The sequence below is a fragment of the Falco punctatus genome (genome assembly GCF_963210335.1).
Source record: "Falco punctatus genome assembly, chromosome: 2".
NCBI classification, from domain to species: Eukaryota; Metazoa; Chordata; class Aves; order Falconiformes; family Falconidae; genus Falco; species Falco punctatus.
This window is the reverse complement of record NC_137581.1, coordinates 90,393,370-90,415,825: the sequence shown is the minus strand read 5'-3', so window position 1 is coordinate 90,415,825 and position 22,456 is coordinate 90,393,370. Positions and strand designations below refer to the sequence as shown.

The 22,456-nt window shown below is 38.4% G+C and overlaps 1 protein-coding gene across 9 annotated transcripts in view; it reads left to right on the top strand.

Moving 5' to 3' along the window:
* CNKSR2 (connector enhancer of kinase suppressor of Ras 2) overlaps positions 1-22,456 on the top strand; it is a gene marked incomplete at its 3' end in the record, with an annotated part of 219,235 nt that overhangs the window by 95,011 nt on the left and 101,768 nt on the right. For 6 of the 9 annotated variants that reach the window (XM_080377570.1, XM_080377568.1, XM_080377567.1 and 3 more), the window contains 2 exons: positions 1,921-1,980; positions 6,700-6,768. The exons of 1 other annotated variant lie outside the window; for it this stretch is intronic. In XM_080377570.1, coding sequence (XP_080233696.1) covers positions 1,921-1,980; positions 6,700-6,768 — 129 coding nt within the window. The remainder of the gene's footprint in view (positions 1-1,920; positions 1,981-6,699; positions 6,769-22,456) is intronic. 2 more of the 9 variants (XM_080377569.1, XM_080377565.1) reach the window with 1 other exon arrangement.

Sequence of the window (22,456 nt, the reverse complement as noted above, 5' to 3'; positions counted from 1 at the left end):
TGATCTTAGCCTTTAAAGAAAATTCTACAAAAGTTCTTTCTCCTCTTTTGTGTTTTCAAAGTCTTTTAGATTTGTAGAAAGGTTAGATGGGATGTGAATCGCACTTTGCCACGATAGCATACTGGGATAACCTTACTATCCTTCAAAATAATGCTTTGCATGAAACTGAACACTGTGTAACTATTAAGTGTGAGACTTTATCCTTGGCTTTCACCCTGATGTTTTAAGTTGAAAGCAGTAACTTGCTGTCAATAAAAACAAAGACATGACGTTCTTCAGAAATTGCTCCGTGTGGGGACCTGACTCACAGTTCCTGTCACCATGAAGTCACCATGATTTCAGCTTTTGCCATGTTGCAGGATATATGGTCAAGCCACGTAGATCCGGATCCTGAGAGGGATTTAGGCTTTGAATTTTGGTGGTTTGAGGGTAGGTATGAGTACCAAATAACAGATACCAACGTATCTCAGCCTCTTGTGTGGCTCATTACCCTGTCTGTAAATTGTGTCTATTAGTGTTTCCCTACCTCACAGGGGTGTTGTGAGGATAAATGTATAAGAAATTGCCATTCTATATTTGAGATAACTGAGTTAAGCAGGAAACTACATGCATGGATCCATTACTGGAAACAGTGCTGAAGGTGCATAGAGGAGCTGGAAGTTGAAGGATGATGCTAGGGGCTTCTATCTATGTAGCAGCGAACAGGTTCATGCTTTATTCTCTTCTAGCTGTGGCAACCCAACATGACAACTGGATTTAATGCCATTACTGCTATGTGCTGTGCAGAGAAAAACAGGAGTTTAGTTTTGAGCCCACTCACCTGAGAAACTCATGCAGTACCTTTTTTTTGGTGGGGATATCCTCCACTTTGTTAAGTGGGGGGTAATTCCTTGTTCCCATACCAAAATGTCTGTGAGTTCTGGTCCCAAATAAGATTAGTCCAGCATGATATGTCTTCTTTGCCTCTTCAACACAGTTAATCATCAATGAATGCACTCTGTTCCTCAATCAGGAACAGACTTCTTTGTGGGACTCTGGTTAAAAGAAGTAGTAGGTTATGTAAAGGATGTTTAATCAAGCGCTCAATATTTATCTGCTTTCTGTGAACTGGTTGGGGGAAAGGAGATTCCTCTGAAGTTATTGAATGCTCAGTGTATGCCAATTATCTCTCCTTTTTCCTTTCATTGTCATAGTGGATGCTGTTAAAATATTTGAATTATGATTTGATGAAAAAACAGATTTGAGACGCTGTCTCAGACTATCCATGCAGAAACTTCCGTCTGTTTGTATGCTATCCCTCATTTTCCATATTTTTAAAAGAAAGTGGGATAGCTAACAAAGTTGATGTTTAAGTTCTCATCATTGAGTTTTATAGCTGAACTGTTCACTGAGATGAGTGAGGCTATCAGAAAGTGAAAGTCTTAGAGCCATTTTGCAGGCATATTTCACAGCTTTGGTTATCAGTTTGAAAGTTAGGTTTGCAGAATTGTCTGTCAGAAACTCCAGATCTTTTAAAGTCTTCTGTAGCTTCCAAAGCAAAATTGAAGTATTGATCATCCTAAGGCAATTTGTAAATCTGGATGTTTTTGTAATCAGGTGTTTATATTTTGTAGTTGAAGGAGTGGACTATAATAACCGGGAGTATTTATGGAGATGACTGTAGTAAAAGTTTTAGTTTGCTATTGCTAATTAGGGCCAGAATCATTTGGGCTGTTGTTCTTGAAGTGTATGAAAAAGCACTTTCCTATCCAGAGATAAATTCCTCATGGCATATATTAAAAGTTCACAAATCTTAAAAAAAAGGAAAATTAAAAGAAAGAGAAAGAAAGGCTTTTCTTTTAGAGATATGCAAGTTATGTTTGGATGGTACTGGTCTGTGAAACACTTTAAAAATTCTTTCCCATGATGTCTTTTTCTTAGGGTATGTACATTAAATCAACATATGATGGTCTCCATGTAATTACTGGAACAACAGAAAATGTAAGTATTGTTAATACTGTATGTTCAGACCGGGAAGCCTTTTTGACCTTATCTGTGGTTTATGCTTTCCCTTTGCTATAGACTACATTTTGCTTGCAAAAGTGTGCTAGTTGGCTGTTGAGGACCTATAGCATGTTGGACAGCATAAATGCTTGTGCTTGTTTACCTCAGAATTGAAAGAGTTGTTCCCAGTTGAGGACCAGGAGAATCAGTTTTGATTTGTTCTTGCAAGACATCTAAAATGCTGCAGTTGATCAAGATAGGAAGTAGCTGTCTTGGAGTTACTGTGCTCTGTGAATAAAAGATAAATGCCTTTGTTATGTATAGGCTGATATGCTGGAGTTCGCTGCAGTATTAGACAAACAGCTTTTATATTTTCCATCTATCGAGCTTTATTTTGTAATAAATCAATGCATGGAAACGAGGACATCCCTTCACATTGACAAATAACCATGTATATCTGCATGAACTTCTGAGTAATGCCTATAGAAAGGAACACTTATTACCAGTGTACTAATTCTCACTGAAGGTATTAAACAGCAAGCAAAAGATAATAGACTACTTTTCAGATACCTTTGAAACATAACCTCCTTTCTTTGTACACTTTATTTAGAGAACTGGTTGTCTGTTAGGAAGTGAGCAAAATGATAATTTTAGGGGGAAGGGCTTCTATCTGTAATCTCCAATGAACATGGAACAAGCACTAAATGACACTGAACTGTTCCATAATGATTTAAGCAATTCCTTTCAAAGATTTTGATGGCATTTTCTTAAAACTAAGCTGTCAGAAATGTTTGTTTTATCTTGCTACTGTGTCACACTGCAGAAGGTGCAAGCTAGCTACATGGTATTTACAGCTGCTGTCTGATCTTCAGTGAGGTTCTGTTAACATCTCAATAAAATAGGAATATTGTTTTCATCCCTTCACAGGAGGCACAATCTGGTAGATTTTCTTCTTTCTTTTTTTTTTTTTTTTTTTTTTCCTGCTGCAGACAGGATATCCATGGGCTATACCCAATACTTAATATCTGTTGTAGAACTTGTGTGAATGCCACCTGTCTCAGAATAAGGAAAACGTGGAATTTCAACCTTGAAATCAAAATTCTAGGGAGTCAGGTCTACAGCTACAGATATCATCACTGAAATTAGCAAAACTAAACAAAACCAACAAAACCATAGCTGAGCTTAATCTAGAAAATACATAAAAGAAAAAGGATGGGGTTTGCAGTTGAATTTCAGATTAAAAATGCAACCATTTATCTCCACTTCTTACTAATACTGGATTTAATTTCCCAAGGGCAAAGATAAAAATAAAATCTTAATGCATTCCCTCAAAACTCTTATCTTTTGTGATTCATGAATATAATTTAAAGCCATGTCAGGAAGCTTCAGTCATGATGACTTTTCTGCTGTTGTTACTGACTCTTTTACTCGCTGTAACACCTGGAGGTGCTCGTAGCAGACCAAGAAACTGCAGTCCGCTATCTAGGGAAAAAACTGTTGTGTATTAAAACATTTGCGAAAATGAGTAACACTTAGGAGAAAGTAAGGTGTCTCCTGTTTTTAAGCACACAGTTGGTGGTTCCTTACTTTAAAAAAAAAAAAAAAAAAAAAAGCGCTATGATTCTGATAGATGGCTGGAGAAACATCTAAGCAGCATGACCAGAGCAGTCATGATGGTGAAGATGTACTCTTACCTGTTGATGTTGACATGTTTACTGTTTGTGATACAATTTAACTTTTAGGAAACAGTAAGAATCCAAATTTTCTTCCCTTTGAATAAAATTGTAGCCTTTTTCTTTCCAATTCTGCTCCTCCATGTGAGTTTTTGGCAGACTTTTTCTCTGATGCTTTTCTGAAAGAACACAGAGAAACGCTTGTCTTATTAAAAAGCACAGTAGCATGGCAATGCTAGCCACATCGATGTAACAGAGGAGATTTTGTAACCACAGTTTTGCTTTTTCTGTTTGCCATTTGAGGTGTTTGATGTCTGGCTACAAAGCCCATTAGAATTTGGATCCTGCTGTTTAGCATCAGGACTCATCTCTCCCAACACATCAGCCCTGCAGTTCAAAGCAGCTGAGCTCTGAAACTTGAATTGTGAGAGAGCAGGGTTCCTCACAGGTCACTGCCCTATAAGAGTTTCTCTCTGGTGGTCCTGTAGCGTTAGAGCAAGCTTGGCTTTCTAGTTCATATCTTCTGTCTTTTGTTTGGAAGTAACGAATCTAAAGGGTGTCTTGGTCCAGCAAGAGATTACAGCTTTCTCGTTGAGTAGCTCTTTTAGAACATGTCAGAAAGATTCTTTAGATTCACAAAACAAATATATTCTTCAAATAAGGACATTTTTTAATTTGGTTTTCCAAGAGAAAAGAGTGTTATCTAAAGTAATAGCACGCAGTGCATCTCCAGCAGGAGTGTAACTTAAGGGGGTGGTCCCAGTGTCCCTGCTTACTGTACAGTGGTTTATCCTTAGATGTCAGGGAAGAGAGGCCTTTCAGAAGAAATAACACCAAAATCTCCAGGGTGGGAATGCAACAAGTGGGCTCCAGGGGGTCTAAACTGGTCTTTAAGACCGTGTGGGTATACTGGGGGAATGGGGCAAAGAAAACATTAAGCCTAAAGGACAATGCTAAATCTATTCTTAAGAATAAATCCTAAGCAGATTCAGAATAGCTTGTATCTTATCAATATGTGAGCCTCAATGGCAGGTGCTTCCATCTGTTGTTCAGCTACCTGTTGAACCAAACTACCAGCTAATGAAGATATAGCTGTGATGTGACACCTTTGTTCCTCCTAGCAGGGCTTCACGAATGGATCTTTTGCTTAATGTCAGCATATATATCTAAAAAAAGGAAGAGCTTACCAATTCTCCTCTGCTTTCCTTTAATAGTGATGATAAAAGATACTGTTTCTTTACAGCAAGGTCTGCATTCTTTACTTGAGAGGAAAAAGTGAGAAGGAGCAAGAGCTGCAACCTCTTCGTAAGAGCACAGCCTTGAGACTCCTTTATAAATCATTTTTACGTCACCTTGCAGTGTGTTTGAGGCATAATTAGAATGAGGTTTTTTTAAAGTAGATTTTTCCAATTTGAAGATCCTCAGACTGTATTTTACTGGCTTGGGAAATTGCTGCACGAAACACCTGTTTTTTCAAGATCTAAGCTGCAAGTGCTGAAGTCAATAAAAGAGAAATTTTGTATCATAATGAAGTACTGTAGAGGCCAAGGATAATGACACAAGATTCACTTGCATTTACATTTTGAAAATCTTAGGTATAACTACATCTGAGCTAAAATGGCAGTATTACATAACGTATACATAAAGATTGTTAGAGCTATGAATAAGTGGAACATAATCACCAGTGTTAAAATTTTTCCCCGTGTCACTCAGCTAACACCTTTAATGCTGAAATAGCGTCAAAAAGTCAAGGCAGCTGTTCTTTCTGTAAGTAAAAGTACCAGCCCAGCTTGATTTAGGATGTTCTGAGAAATATTTCCTAGGACTAAGTCATGAACAACCCTTCTTTCAGGCTCTTGTTTCTCTTGGGTAGTTTCCATTTAAATGCTGTCCTTGACTTAGGCCATGAATTACATGCAGTTCTGCTAGGAAGTCATGGCGTAGCTATGGAATGTGTATTTTGAGTGGGGATGTAGTACACAGGTTATTACAAGTAGTCCACATGGCGGGCCTGAAGCACGTTCTCTAGATGATCTGTTACCTCACATGAAAATGATTTTAATTTCATTCCTTTTAGTAAAATTCATAGCAGCTTTTCAGAAAGCTACTACTGAGCAGCTTCAGGTTTTTTTCAAACTGTTAGTCTCACCTTCTACCTTTAAGTTGATTAAATGCCTTCGTAGGCTGGTGGCCACAGTATTGAGAGAAAAATCAAAGCATTATGACTCTACGAAAAGCTGAAGGAACTTATTTTCCTCTAAACATAGAGGCATTTCCCTCAGAAAGCCGATGGTCTACTGTAAATACAGAAGAAGTGAAAGTTTTTGGGGGATGACACTTTACTGAGGAGGGTTAGGATTTTTTGTTGTGGTTTTTTTTGGTTTTGTTTTTATTGTTGAAGTGGGATTTTTTGAGGCAAAAGCAAAGAACAAAATTGCTTTTGCAAGTGTGATCTTTGTAGGATTTTGATGCTGGTTCTACTTCTTTCACCCTAATAATGACCCAGAAACTAAGTTACCATGTAACTTACATGATCTTCCTAACTGGTACCTAAGCCAATAGTCTCTCCTTGTGTGCTCTTTGAAGAACAGTAATTTACTGAAGTTCTCTGCAACATATTAAAACACTGTAGAATAAAAAGGCAATGTGATGAAATTTGTTTGTGAGGGATTGCAATTGCGTTAGTCTTGATAGGTTCAAATCTCAGCCAAAGATGGCTTTCAAGGCTTGAGAGATGCCAGAGATTAAAGTACGCTTTTAGCAGAATGAAATTTAAAAGAAATCCTTAGGACTGGGTTATACTTTAATTAAAAAATAATCACGCCTTTCTTAACATTTGATTGTATTGTATACAATAGTACAGATTATCTTTCTCCACAAACAATGAACTGATATATTAAATATTTCTTTAATTCTTTATTTCACAGTAGAATGTCATTATCAATTTAACCTGATTTACATAGCTTAGCAATCATACTGCTGAAAGAGAGATGATGACCAGTAAGAACTGTATTCTTGATCATCTCTTTTATTTTAAATTCAGTCACCTGCAGATCGGTGCAAGAAAATCCATGCTGGGGATGAAGTGATTCAAGTTAACCACCAAACTGTGGTATGTATAACTATGTTCTGTGTCAATTGGAGGTAGAGGTGTCATGGCACATCAGCATGTGTAGAGAAGAAATGTGTAGAAAAATGTGTTTTTATAAATCATTATTTTTTCTAACATCTAAATTTTGCTTTGCTCTTTTGAAATCACATAGTTCTTAAGTTAAGCCCCGATCATCTGAGTATTACAGGAGGTATCAAGTTAGGCTAAATAGCTGTGGCTTGGGAGATATGTTAGAGTGTTTTCTGCTTACCCATGCTCTGTTAATAAACAGTTGATTTTAATGTAATATAATGTTTGAGTCGAAGGGATGCAGGGAGTTTGTAAATGTGCCCTTGTGGGTTTAAGATCAAGATTACTTCCTGGATACCGGTAAACCTACTACTTTCCATACCTACTGGAATGTGTAGAACATGGTTTTCAAGAACAAAAGCATGTAAAATTCCCATGGTGTGCCTAGGGTGTTTAGCTTAATTTAAATACAGGTTTTTAAACTTGAGAAGTTAAGATCAAACAAATATTTTAGATATGATAGGCAACAAAACTAGTACCATGCAAATTGCTCTTTGTATGAACAGATGCATGCTAGTTCCTGGTGATTTTATTTAGGATTAGTGAACTGTTAAAATAAAATTACCTTTTCTAAGGTAAGGCCTGGTAACGGAAAAGAGCAGACTATCAGTATAGAAAGCAACTATTCTTTTTCCAAAGTATAAGGTTTCTTAAGAGTAATGAAAGTCAATATATGGTATTAATTACATGTGTCCTTGCAAGTAATTTAACTGACAAAAATATTCTAGATCACCTGTATTAATACAGGGGTCATTTGTTAAAAGTGTGTTTTGTCACTCCCCATGGGGTTCCACTTCTAGGTTTAGGCCATTGTATATCATGTCAGCTCCTCTGCACAAATTAGTGTAATATTTCAGTATACCCTCCAGATAAGTTTGATATCAAATATACTGTACATATATGTAACTTAACTGATAAGAAGCTATCTTTTGAGCTGTGCAAAGTAATTTGATAAATCTAAGCAGATCAGGGTGGATTTTAATACTTTCTTTGGCCATATAGATCCTTCATAAGTATTGTATCCTCTGATTACTCACGTGTACAGTTGATGACTAATTATTTTTCTGCACTAAGAAAGCTTATGACATCAATTTAATATGAAAAACATTTTAGAGCATTATTATTTTGACTATCAAAATATACACACATCTGAAGAAGCACATCAATAAGCATTCAGTCCTTATGCTGCCTAGTTTTTCCAACAAATTCTGATGGTGCTATATGGCAAAGTTGCCTTGTCAACTTGAAAATTTCCAGTCAACTAGGTATTTATTCCAGTTTTCTTGGCACAACTACAACTACAACTACAGCATTTATTTGATGGAAAGATCAGACTCTTATTCCTAACACTAACAACAAAAACATTTTGACAAGCATTAAGATGAGCTTTCTTACCTAGTCAGATGGAGTTTTGAATGTAGGATTTGGGTGTTTTGGTATTTGCATCAGTGAAGCTAGGTGTTTGTACGGAAAAAAAGAGTTGATTGTAGTTCTGGAAAAAAGAACCATAGGGAGCTAAGACAAACTTAATTTAATTTGCTGTAGAGGATATGTGTAGTAATAGACTAAATCACACATTTATGTATGCTCTTGCTTTGTTGTTTCAACAATATAATTAAAATAATTGACATCATTAGTATTGTTTACAAGTAACTTCCTTGTATTTTAATGTAACTTTTCCACAATGAGTCAGATAGCATTCCCTTAGCAGTGATAGTACCTCCCATGTTACCTTTACAAAGATGCACTTCATTCACTTTCCAGTTTATAGACCCCAAATATTCAATCTTTTTTTCTATGGATATTGCAGCTTTTTTTTTAAAAAAAAAATAATAATTATTATTTTGGCAAGAGTCTAAGTCAGGCTTTTGTACTGTGGCCCCTGTCATAAAGAATTTACTGTCCAGTTCTAGGAATCTGTTCTGGGGGAGAAGAGGTATTATTCCTTACAGTGATTCTTACTTCAGAGATAAATAATTCTGAAGATACTACTTCTTGTCTTTTATGTTTATTGAATTTTTTCACACTTCATATACTGCTCACCAGTCGAAAACTCAGGATGTTTTTCAACTTGCTCCTTGTAACTTACCATACATTATCACTTGTATTGACTATAGAAATAGTCATGACTAAATTTTTTAAAAGATCTAACTCCAAAGCTGTAGGAAAGTATTGTTCCCATGTAACAGTTACTTAAGTGATGTCGTGTAACTGGAGAATCAAAATGTAAAAAAAAATAAATCTAACTTTAAATTTATTTTAGAAGTAAAAAAAATGTCCTGTATTTTCTTCAGTTATTTTAGTGTATTCTGTATGTCAAAGTGAAGTTAATACCTGGCTTTCAGTACCTTGTATTTCAAAGAATGGATATGAATATGGGAAAGAGAAGTTCCAATTATTTTCAAAACCCAGATTGTTAGCTAACACTTTCTACAAGAATCACATTTTAATAATTTTGAAAAGGGTGTTCTTTCAGAAAGCCCACTGGCTTTCAAATAAGCAGCATGACAAAGCAGGAGAGTAGTTAAGTGACTTACATTAATTTTTACTGTAAATACCCTAATACTGGGTATCAAATAGTTTTACATTTTCTATTGGCATCCTCTGTTTGCATGTAGCAATGCTTAATCTTCATAGTATTTAATTTGGCAGTGAAATCAAAGGATTTCAAGTGATTACCCTGATCTTTTGCTGTGTTGATAGAAAACATGCATAACAGGATGTATTCCACTTGTTGCTGGCAGGATGTCTGGGATGTAAATATCTTAAAAAATTTTAAAATTAAAAAAAATAAATAAGATTAAGCCTAAAGTCAGTGAAAAGTTAATGTTCAGAAAATTATTCCTTAAACTCTGGTTCATTGAGGTTAGAGAGAGATGTGAATCTTCTGTGTCGGTTTTGCCTTACAGCATAGAATTTGTTTTTCATAACTCTGTAACTGAGGCATGACTCCCCCATTAAAATTCAAAGGATTTAGGCACTGTCTTCTCTTAAACTTCCCTGTACAATCCATCCTTAATCTCCTGTAAAAGCCTGTCTGTCTAAAATATTTCCAATGTAAACAAAAAAAAGTCATTCAGACTATTTAGAATTTGCACTGCACTGCAGTACTCATGTTTCTGCCCATATATAATTCAAGAGTGTATTTTACCTTAAGATAGTCCTCCTTTTAACCAACTGAAAGTGCAGCAAACAATATTATTGCTTACATGAATTACTACTGTTTGCAGTACTCTTTCTGGTTGTGTCAGTGATAAAGCAGTAGAGAAAATACTCCAAGCAGAAAACTGGAAGGTATAGACTCAGGATGGTGTAGCGTTCTTGAATAACAGGCTGTTCTTGTGTAATTCTGGTGCATAGTTTCTATATTTTGGAGGCATTTTGGGCACATTGCGTATACTTCTAATACAAGTATGATAGGACTTGTGATAGACATGTGGATTCCCAAATATTGTGTGTGTTGGGTAAAACTCATCAGAATATATGTAAATATAGATGATGGAAAAAATGTTTAATTTGGCAAAATAGGGGAATATGGCCAATTATTGATCTGTTTCATGTAGAAGCTGGTATTTTTAATGGCCTTAACACCAATAAGCTACCATTGAGTTTGGATTTTTTTTTTAAATCATGTATAATGTAGATAACACCTTGCTTTTATATGTCGTGCTCCTTACTGTGGAAACTCCTGGGAGCTCTTGTGGGCCAAACAAATCCACAGAAGTGAGTTGCTGGAATTGTTTTTGTATTTACAGTACAAAACGTTTGATGAGATTTTGCTAAACTTTCTCTGAAACATGATACGTACATGTATAAAACCATGCCCTGCTTTTCTGCAAGAGTAAACACTTAAGAAGGGTATGGTACCTTTCTAAATCCTTACCCTAACTTAATTTTTGCTTAGGAAAAGTAGGGAATCTGTTTTTAAGAGTCACTGTACAATTAGTGAGAAGAGTTCAACTTCACAGAGCCTCTCAGGATTTGTCAGGAGCTGGCAAATTCCAGCTGATAGGAAATACTGAACTTGGAGTGCATATGAATCTCTGGAGTGTGTGAGTCCAAAATGGAGTTTGCAGTAGATATCTTCTTATTTTGGGGAAAAAAACAAAACAAAATGAAACACCTGTAATTAGAAAAATGATGTAAATATTTCTGTTTATTCAGTTTTTCCACACTGTTTTGCAAGATCTGTTTCAGATTCAAGCCAGGTATTTTTGAATACAGACATTTCATTAAAGGCCTTATTACCTTGGCTTTGAAGAAAATGGTATTTCTAAAGAGACAAAGTGGGGAAGTGAGCTGGAAGAGTATAAGGGAAGGGACAGCAGTGTCAATCCGAGTTTTTGACATTAGGCATTTGACACCTTATACAACAACTTCCACTAACAACATCTTACATTTTAAAAAATATTTTTGTTCTCTTATGAGAGAAACCCTTGACTTGAACAACAGCAATAGTGCAGCAAGAGCTTAAAAGTTTAAAAGAAAGTGCTTCATGCTCAGCTCCCTTCTGTTGCTGTCATGCATGTGCTGTTATGGAAGAGGAGATAGAGTAATAGCTCCCAAATCATTATTTTAATACTTTCCAAATCTTGGGCTTCCTGTGTTTATAATGGTAACATAAATGTTAACACGAATATTTAATTTTAAAGGTAGGTGGATTTACATCTAAAAGCTTTTTAGGTCTATTCAGAAATGTTAATGGAAATCTTTATGGAAGTAACCTAGTTCTCTGGAGAGCTCTATCCTGAACTCTCTATGGTTTGTCAGGATATGAGGACCATACTTTGATTTTGGCAAAATCTGTCCTCCACATGCCCTCTCAAAATTTCAGTTTAATTCTTTATTCTTCCTTTACAATCTCCCTAAGTATTGTGTAATACTGATAAAGGAACTAAACTGCCATGATCCTCTCCTTTTTGTGAATTTGTAATTCCCTTTAACATGGAATTTGTATTGAGATTATATGCTGTTGCTTATGAACTCTTTTCTACATAGATGTGCAAATACACTCAGAAATATACATTATTTCATATCCCCTATGTCAGGGAAGTGTGATGCTGCAGAAATAAGGAAACAAGTGCCGGATGCTTTTGTCCATGGAATTTGTTTTCTGTTGATACCTGGGTCTTATTCGGAGTTAATGTATGGAACACAGGCTCATTTTTATGTAAATAGTGTGCTGTGTCACTGTGGGCATCCACTTGCACTTCTGACTCTGACAGGACAAATCAGCTAACAAACAACTCACTGTCACATCTGTGTTAGAGCAGCATAAGCTTGGCCAGCCCACGCTGCTTCGTGTTTCTGCCAAACTTCAAATAATTTCCCTTTGTTCATTCCACATGAAATTTTCATGCTTAAATACACACTGTGCCACCAGCCAGTGAAATTAGTTCAGTTGCAGCAGAAAGCCACGCAGAGTTGCCTTTCAGCAGTTACCTGTCTCCTAAATAACAGAGAGAGATTAACTACGTGAGCATGTCTACCTTAATTTAAAGCCAACCAATCTGGCTTAGCTGAAAGCATTAAGCCTGGTTGACTGTGCCCCAAAATGGAAAGAGAACACTGGCAGGGGCACAAAGTGACATAAGTCACAAATGGTTGTGGAAATTGCTTCCTACTGCCTCAGCTTTGTGAGGGGCAGGCTTGGTCCTGTGACCTGGGCTCCGACATCCCACTTTGAGAGTGCTTTTTGGTCTGTGCTCCAGAACATCTGATCCCAACCCTCTGCTTCAGTTGCAGTGCAATATGTTACTTGAAGAATATATGCTGGCGTATGTGCCCCAGCTGGCAACTAAGTACCACACAGCTGCTCATTTACTCCCCCATGGTGGGGTGGGGAAAATAATTGAAAGGGTAAAAGTGAGAAAACTCATAGGTTGAGATAAAGACGGTTTAATAGGTAAAGCAAAAGCCCCACATGCAAGGAAAGCAAAACAAGGAATTCATTCACCACTTCCTATCAACAGGCAGGTGTTCAGCCATGCCCAGGAAAGCCGGGCTCCATCATGATAACAGTGAATTGGGAAGACAAAGGCCATCACTCTGAATGTGTTCACCCCTTCTTTCTTCTTCCTTCAGCTTTATATGCTGAGTATGACATCATACAGTATGGAATATCCCTTTGGTCAGTTGGGGTCAGCTGTTCTGCCTGTGCCCCCTCCCAGCTTCTTGTGCACCCTCAGCCTGCTTGCTGGTAGGGTGATAGGAAGAGCAGAAAAGCCTTTGACACTATGCAAGCACTGCTCAGCAGTAACTAAAACATCTCTGTATTAGCAACACTGTTTTCAGCACAAATCCAAAACATAGCCCCATCCTAGCCACTATGAGGAAAATTAACTCTACCCCAGCCAAAACTAGCACAGCTGGGCATGTTAAGCCTCATCTGTAGGACTGGTTACACTATTGATGGAGCTGTGTAACAGTCAGGCTCTGAGAGGTTCAGATTACTATAGGAGTCCTTTCAGGAAGCAATAGAAGAAACTGGTGCAATAGGAGATGCCCATCATATGACTGGGATGTGGGTTCAGTGGCCATACACTGTATTTCTAGAAGTATTCCCTGCCAGCTGATTGTGGTCCTGGTCACCTTTTTCCCATTTGCTGTGTCCCAGAGCTCGCTCAAAAACATAGATTTTTTTTTTTTTTCTGTCCTGGCTGTACCCCCGAATGGACAATCAATATTATTGAGCCCTGGTAGTTTACTCGTGTGATTAGAAGAATATACATATGAATAACCATTCAGCAGACTATTGAGTTCTTCCATTATTTTTCTTCAGGAAAAAAAGGTTCTTTTGTAATTGATGACATAGACTGCTCTGTACGGCACTGACTGCAGTTTGGGAATGGACACCTGGGCTGTCTTTGAAGACACCAATGTCTCTTCTAGAAGCAGTGTAGTTGTAGTAAGAATTCCACTGCAGCACTAGTTGACTTATTCTGTGGATGTCGTTGGTGGGCCTTCATAGTTTCACCACTGGTGATAGGCAAGTTACTGAGTCCATAGCTAAATCGAGTATTTTTATACAAGCTATACCTATGACCATACTCCTGAGGGTGTATCTGCTAAAACCTGCTGCAGTATTCTGTGGAATATATCTTGTGATTTAATTGTTAAATTTGTCTTTCTGCACAGAACATACTGGGAAATGATGCATTTTAATTTATTTATTTTGTACAGTTGTTTTATGTTTTGGGGGTTTTTTCCCCATATGGTAGTGTTTCTATAGAAAAAAAGAAAGTCCTTTTAGAGGTGCTGTCAATGGTATTAATATTTCCAACAGAAATACTGGAAGACAGTATGCTACCAAAATCTTTTGTATATATTCCTGTTAAAAGTAATTTTCCTGCTCTCATAGTAGTTGCTACTGACTACTAATCTTGGTCAATTTGTATTTGCAGGCGATTTAAGTTGCAATGTTAACACTATGTTCTCAATAGTGAGAATACTGTAAATTCTGCAGTTAAAATAATGCTTTCAAAATTTCATAATCTCTGATGTATTAAATATATGATTAGAGCATATGTTTTATGACCATGTAGCAGATAATAAGTAGAACTGAAGTTTTCTATTGTTAACGATGTTGATGCCTATAGAACAGAATACAGATGACATTGCTCTTTAAGTCTCATAACAATAAGTTAAAAGGCTTACTGTTAGTGTAAGTTCAGGTATGTGTATTTGGAAAGGAAGGCAGGTATTACGCTGCTAATAGTCTTTTAAATTAGATTGCTGAAAATTGAAGTATACTGCAGAGAGGGAGAGGAAAGGTGAGGAAAGATGTATTTAAGGTTGTGCATATTAATTGGTTGATACTACAGTTATGCACAGCCTAGACCACATATAAGTTAGATTTCCTCTGTGCTTTGTGCAGGTGACGGCTGTGTAAATTACACAGCTGATCTTCACATTCCAGCCTGAACTTCTGTTGCATACGTCATTATCTTAATCTGATGAAGTTAGGACGTAATTGTGAGGAAGTGATAGTTGTAAAAGTAGATAAAAACAGTAAGAAAAGCAAGTTAATTCTATGTCATAAGGGAGGAAAAATTAAAGCAGCAAAATTCAATGCCTGATTTGAGTATATGTACTCTAAAAATGTAATTTTTTTTATTAAAAACCCCTCAGTACTGCATTAGAACATCTCAGTGGCTTGAACACTGTACATAGTCTATGGCTGATGATATTAATAGCAGTAGAATGAAACAAAAAAAAAGAAAAGATCTCTCACAGCTAAATAATTAGTGCTTTATTATGACAGTTTCTTTTAACTCCCTATCCCTGTCCTTCCTGTAGCTAAGCAATGCCACATAAGTTTTCAGCTCAGTTAAAGGCTTTTTAGTGTTGGTTTTTGGGTGGGGTTTTTTTCCAGTTTGCTTGGTTATTAGTGACATTTAAGGGGTTTTTTTGCAATTTCTTTGTACACATTTAAGTTTATTTTCACTATATCAGTTCAGTCTCAAGAAACATCTGATTCAAGGACAGCAGCACTATTTAGCTGCAGGGCAGCTGGGGATCTCAGGTAGTTTATACATTGAAGGGGGGGTGTTTGTCAAAGACTGTTGGAATCATTGACTCACTGGAATCCTTCTAAAATATTAAGTTGTGATAATGTCAATTTAATCTGAAACAAAAGTATTTATATATGTATGTATGCACCATTCTGAGAATTTAAGTACAAGAACATGCAATGCACACACATGCACCTCAAATTCCCATTGTGAGATGGAAAACACAGCAGCACAAATGAGTTATTGTAAGGCGAATGTGGCTGTGTTGGGTTAACACTGCAGGGTCACTCCTGAGGAGTATGTTCCTTATGCCGTGTGAAATACAGAGAACTTGGCTGTTCCTTTCCTCTGAGGAAGGATGAGGCCACCCACATCCATACTGCAGCTTCATCTGTGAGGAGCTGATGTGTGATCCAGTCTGCCTAAATCGTGCCTGAGATTATACCACCAGCTCTCTGCACCTACTTAAACATTTATCAGCACTGAAGTTTCTTTAGCACTCACCTGTGGCCAACCAGGGATGCTGAAATGTCTCTTCTCGGGCAGTGGAGGCCTGTCCCTCACCAGAAGCCCTGCTGAAAAGGAGGTAGGCACCCGGGCTCCCCATATGTTCCCTGGAAGCTCCTGGAAATGAACCCGAGTGAGGAGTCTGGTAGGCAGCACCTTCGTTCATAATAGTCTAGTGTCTGTGCCCTTGCTGAAGAAGAGGTAGGGCCTGCTCATCGGAGTGCGGCTTTCACACCCTGTTCCCTGCAGGGGAAGTGTGTAGTTTGAATTGTGTTTATATTACACAAAAAAGTGGTCACTGGGAATTGGGACCAGAACCCTTGTTTCCCTGCTCCCAATGCAGGGACCTGATGGTTTCTTGCCTGTTGTATGACTGGGCTTCATACTAGTGTTTTCCCATCAGCACAGTGCTTAGCCATCAGGGAAGGCCTTTAACCTGAAATTATGCACATCTTGGTCCTTGAGACACCCCTCTAGGGATTGAAAGACTGAGTTTACTCCCTGTGAGGCTAAATAATGCTGGGTTCCACGTTCCCCAAGTGGATGAACAGCTGCATGAAAATCCTCCGAATTGCTAGTACCTGTCTCTTCTGGTTGAGTTGTACTCCTGGTTGAAGAGAGATAAACCTTACAGACATTGTGCTGGAGGCGGCCATATACCTTGCAGTCATCATGCTGGAGGCGGCCAGTCACTTTGGGGAAGAGCAGGTACCCAAGGGAGGGAGGATGCTTCAAATTTCAGAAGTACACCAAAACTGAGCAAACTGAAATCAACCCCATTTTTTTAGAGCTATACCCTGAAATAAGGAAATGAGACCCTTTTTCCTCAAAGAACGTACCTAGTCACAGACCTTACATCTGTAAGATAGAATCTAATTAAACCCATAAAGTTGGAGTCTTTGCTGTTCCCAATAAAAATACTTGTTTATTTGTTCTAGGATGTTGCTAGCAATGACTCAAAAGCAAAACAGTGAGGTAGCTCTGAACTGAAGGTTGATTGTATCAGTGATAAGTGAAAGGTAAGCATTATTATTAAACAGAGTCCGTACTTCAATACAGAACTGATTCTATGTCCCTGGATAATTCAAATTTCAGTTCCCCTTGGATAAAACAGATGCTTGACTTGATTACTGAAGTGCTCTGTAGTCACTTTACTTATATTTGTGAAGTTTGTTAATTACGGTAGAACTGAGCTGTGCAAATACCTGAAAGGGGCAAGGTAATAAAATCAGTCAGAAGTTACAGTCTGGATCAGATAGGTTTTCTGATGGGGAAAAGTGATTAGAGCGGCTTAATGAGAGGCAGTAACTTCTGTATTAGGCTCTCAATTTGGGTCCTAACTTAGTTTATTTGTGGGAAAGTCTCTTTATTGTGAGCTTGAGTTTCCATAGCCAAAACTTAATATAAAGATTACTTACTTGATAGTTCCATGGTTCTAAGCAAAAGTTTTAGTGAAACATCAGGATTTTCTCATGTAAAAAATGTGATTTTCCTCGATGTACTTTACATACAAAGTGTATTGTTGCGACTTTGGTTAACAGTACAGCATGGTGTGATCAGTGGCATTCTAAGGATGCACAGAACTGACTTTCACATTGGATTAAAATTGCATGTATTTAAATAATACAGCCAAGATACTCTTGAATTAGAATTGCAGCATATGCAATCAGAATATTATGAGCCTCTCCTCTTTGGGAGAAAACTGTTATGTAAGCCGGGACGTTCATAATCGTACTAGCTTAAGAAGCTGGATAAATCCCTGAAAGGCATCTGTTACTCTCCTGACACTACTTCTCTTACTACATACAGATACAGCTTTCATCTCCATGGTAGTCCATGTTGTAAACATCCTTCTGTGGTTTCCTCATCCAGTGTTTTCTGGACGCGGAAGACCTATGGCCTTCCATTATTTTTTATCCTTTTCACACATCTGCAGCTTGGGGAAGGGAAAAAGATGCTTGCTGCTAACATGTTTGTTTCATAGGGCTGCCAGCTGAACATCCTTATTTCTGACCAGTGTTCATGGAAATCAATCTTTTAATTTAACAGCATGACGCCAGATAGTTTTTTGTCCAATTCTGACTTGCTTAATGTGCTAGGTTTGATAGATAGTGATTCGAAGTGCAATGTTGTTGGGTTTTTTTCTTATGCACTAGATTTTATTTATAAAATGCAAGATAAGTGATAGATATGGAAGTTCTTAAAAACTCATTTCTTAAGGTGAATGTACTTCCCTCCTAGAAATCTTTTTTTTTTTAGCTGAAAAATAAGTAAAAGTTTGAAGCTTGAAATGGCTGATAAGTCAAAGAGGTCTGGCTGCATGCCACTTAAAACAGGCAACACTGAAAGAAAAAGAATTTTGATTATGTCCCCATTTTAAAAATTAAACACCAGAATGGATTTTGCATATTTGCTCAGCTAGAAAATAGCACATGGCTTTGCAGGATATATTTAGCAGGCACATAGTACTTTTCCTTCAAAAGTGTAAAGATATTACTACTTTTCCCTTTTACAAATCTGCAAGTTAGGAAAGAATTACTGTAACTAGGGACAAAAAGCAGTTTTCTTTTCATGGAAGCAGAAAGATGTCATTAACTTTCATGGGACTCTGGTGACCCTTTGAACAGGAATACACCTGTAAAAATATGGACTCTGTTCTATTTATCATTTGACTGTAATTCCACCCTCTAGTTGATGTAGTTTCAGTGTGTATTAGATTTGCACACAACTTTTAAATGATGCAGGTGTTCCATGGTTTCTTTGGGATATATGTGCTAAATTTTTTAGACTGTAGGTTATTTAGTACTACATTCTGAAGCATCCTAAAAATACTTGGTTTAGGTCCATCCAATTGTATTTGAGCTGATTGCATGTTAGTATTTTGCAGAGCTGCTCTCTGGCTCATAACATACATCAGTACTCACAGAAATAATGAATGAGCACAGGAGTTTGGGAAATCTGTCATGGATGTGGCTGCATAAAAAAAAAGATTCAGTGGATGGTCGTGCTTACTTTTAGAAAAAAGAAAGATTACTACCAATTTTCCAAGCTTGTCAGAAAGGAGGCAATAGATTCATCTGCAGGAAAAGGTTGTTTAAGAGCAACTTTTTAGTAGTTGAAAGTGTTAGAGTTCTTGATAATTTAGAATAGGAATTCAAAATAAAAGTTCCTTTTCAGGCTATTTTAATATTGTCATCCAGATGTGCTTGTTGCAAGCCAGAGAAACATTGGGGTCTTTTAAAATATGCTTCATCTTGCCCAGGGGCATCTTCTTTTCCCCCATGGTGACTGGGGGAGCAGACCTTTAACAGCATCCTGTGCTAAAGCTTTCTGCTATTTGGAGTAATTGGTGCTGGGATATTCCACGTGATGGAGAAGCCGGTGGGAGGCAATGGGAAGAGGCAGGGGAGATGCGGAGGATGTGTCAGAGCTGGGTGCAGTTGCCCAGGGCTGTCGTCTTGCCCTGCTGAAGCAACCTGAATGGTCCTGAGTGTCTCTGGAGCACTCTAATGATGCAGCCTGGCCACAACCTCTGGGCAGGTGGTGGCAGGATAGATGAGAAATTTGGTGGCCTGATGCTGGTGTTGCAAGCACCCTGTTTGCAGGCTCATTTCTCCTGGCCTTGCCTTTGGGAGGGCGATGTCCCTTCTCACATCATCCCACAGCAGTGCTGTACATCTGGTCTTGGAGTATTGGTCTTTAGGTGGCGTGGACATGGGCTACCCTGTTTATCCCTCCTTTACTTTGGCAGTAGACTCTAAAGTGCTCTAATTTCCTTGGCAGAAGCAGCTCAGCATGACTCCTCAGGAACACCCCTGTGGTGTTCCCTGGCTCTCCTCTCCTCTTCCCCTAGTTCCCCTATCTTTGCATGCCATGTTCACCTTCCCTTGCTGCTCCTTGAGCCCATAGTCCTCCTCTTTCCTTATCAGATAATCCTGTAGCCTGTCCTGCTCCAAGTTCCACCTTTCTACAAGGTGCCCTGAGCTCTGTCGGGCACCCAGGCCTGCACCCACGTAGCAGGCATGCTTTCCCCTTCCCCAGGGCTCCCAGTATTACCAAGGGACCAACTGCATTGTGCCAGTGCATGTGCCAAACCCCCAGGCTGCCCTCAGCTGCCCTCAGCCCTCCCTGCGCTCAACCATGAGCTGCACTGGCAGCTGGGAGTGATTCGGGCACTGTGCAGCGAAACCCAGCTCTGGTCTTAGGCTACAGCTAAAGACACCTTTCCTGACTACCGTTTGTTGATAGCACTTGGTTTAACAATGTAAATTTATTTTAAAGCAAGCAACAGTAACTTGCTTGGCCCTTAAAGATGGGTACCTGCTCAGGATCATGCACTGTTTTAAAAATTAATTGCTTGGGGGTTTTTAACATACGTAAAGTTGTCTGCTAATATAGTCCTTTTACTTACCTATTGAATTTTCAAACCAGTAATGAAACTTCCTTATTACGGTCTGTTTTTGCAGTACGTGGGCAGGTAAAGACTTTGAAAGCTTTGCCTAAAAACTTGATGATTAGAAGCTGAGAATTGGTAACTGTGGTGGTAATGAGAAAGGGGAAGATCCCAAGGAGACATTAGACAGAATACATTCAAATTACACTTAAAAGACAGTGTAGATTACATATCACTGAAGTGGATTTCTGGAAAACAGATTTCAGTTCCCAATATATTCATTGCCTTTTCCTCTTTCAACCTGACCTCATCAAATAAGATTGCTTCTGTTTAGTCTGCATCCATATGAAATTTGATGAGATCTAAACTGTGGGAACTGAAAAGCATGCCTCCTACATGGACATCAATTTCCTTCAATTTATTGTTGACAGCCTTTTATGTGACTTGTTCCTCTTAGGCTAATTTAGTTGTTTCTGTTCAAAAGACGAGAAGCAACCAAGGACTGTCTGAACCAGCCAGAAAACTCCTGTCAGGGAACTAAGTAAAAGCAGAGAATGAACTTCATTTGAAATTTATAAGAAACTCAGAATTTTCCTGTGAAAAATTAAGCTAAATTGTTTATATTCATGAGCTTCTAAATTAAATACATCAGATTTAGTGCTTTGAAGTAATTTTTTTCTTTAATCCCCCTAAGTCTCATAAAGAGAGTAGATAATCTCCCGTTTATTGCAATGTAAGGCAGATTTGAGATACATGATACAGCAATACAATTTGTCTCTGCAAAGTATGAAAGTGCATTTAAAATAATTTTTAAAATGGTAGCATAACAAAAAAATATTTTTATTTATATTTTTGGCTATTTCAGTGAGAAACAGACAATTTTAAAGCACAGCTTTTGTATGCCACATCCTACCAACTTAAATGGCAAAACATTTTACATCCTGATTCTGTAACTGGGGCCACACAGCTCCTCAAGGCTCCCTCTGCTGCTTTATTCAGCAGGATTCCTCTCCAGAAATCTGTCTTCATTAGGGAATTACAGTGTACAGGAGCATATGTACAGAATGTGATGGTTTGACCCTGGTTGGATACCAGGTCCCACCAAAGCTGCTCTATCACTCCCCTCTTCAACCGGGCAGGGGAGAGAAAATGTTACAAAAAGCACATAGGTTCAAATGAGGACAGGGAGATCACTCAGCAATTACGTCACGGGCAAAACAGACTCATTTAGGGAAATTAGTTTATTATCATTCAAATCAGAGTAGGGTAATGAGAAAATAAAAACGAATCTTCAAACACCTTTCTCCACCCCTCCCTTCTTCCTGGGCTCAGCTTCACTCCCGATTTTCTCTACGTCCTCCCCGCTAGTGGTACAGATGGGCAGAGAACGGGGGCTGCAGTCAGTTCATCACACATTGTTTCTGCCACTCCTTCCTCCTCACACTCTTCCCCTGCTCCAGTGTGTGGTTCCTTTCACAGGAGACAGTTCTCCACAAACTTCTGCAATGTGAGTCCTTCCCACAGGCTGCAGTTTCTTCGTGAACTGCTCCCGTGTGGATCCCTTCCATGGGGTGCAGTCCTTTAGGAACAGACTGTTCCAGCGTGGGTCCCGTGCAGGGCCACAAGTCCTGCTGGCGAACCTGCTCCAGCGCAGGCTTCCCACAGGGTCACAGCTTCCTTCAGGCATCCACCTGCTCCAGCATGAGGTCCTTCATGTGCTGCACGTGGACATCTACTCCATCATCCTTCTTCACTGACCTTGGTGTCTGCAGAGTTGTTGCTCTCACATACTGTCATTCCTCATTTCTGCTGTAGATGTATTATACAGATTTTTTTCCCCTTCTTAAATATGTTAGGATAGATGCATTTCCACCATCGCTGATGGGCTCGGCCTTCGCCAGTGGTGGGTCCATCTTGAAGCTGGCTGGCATTAGCTACATCAGATATGGGGGAAGCTTCTAGAAGCCGTCCCTGTAGCCCCTGCTGGCAGAACCTTGCCACACAAACCCAACAGAAGAGACATATCTTACCTGAACTGTAGGCCTTTAATTCCTTCTTTTGGGGTAGGAAATGAAACCTTGCATATGCCCATGGTGACATTATGGGACTGTGGGGAATATAGTGTTTGTAAGCAGTGGTAGAAGTCTCTTTTAAGTAGAAAAGCATGTTGTAAATAGCAAGGTATTTTTTTATAAAATTGTAATAT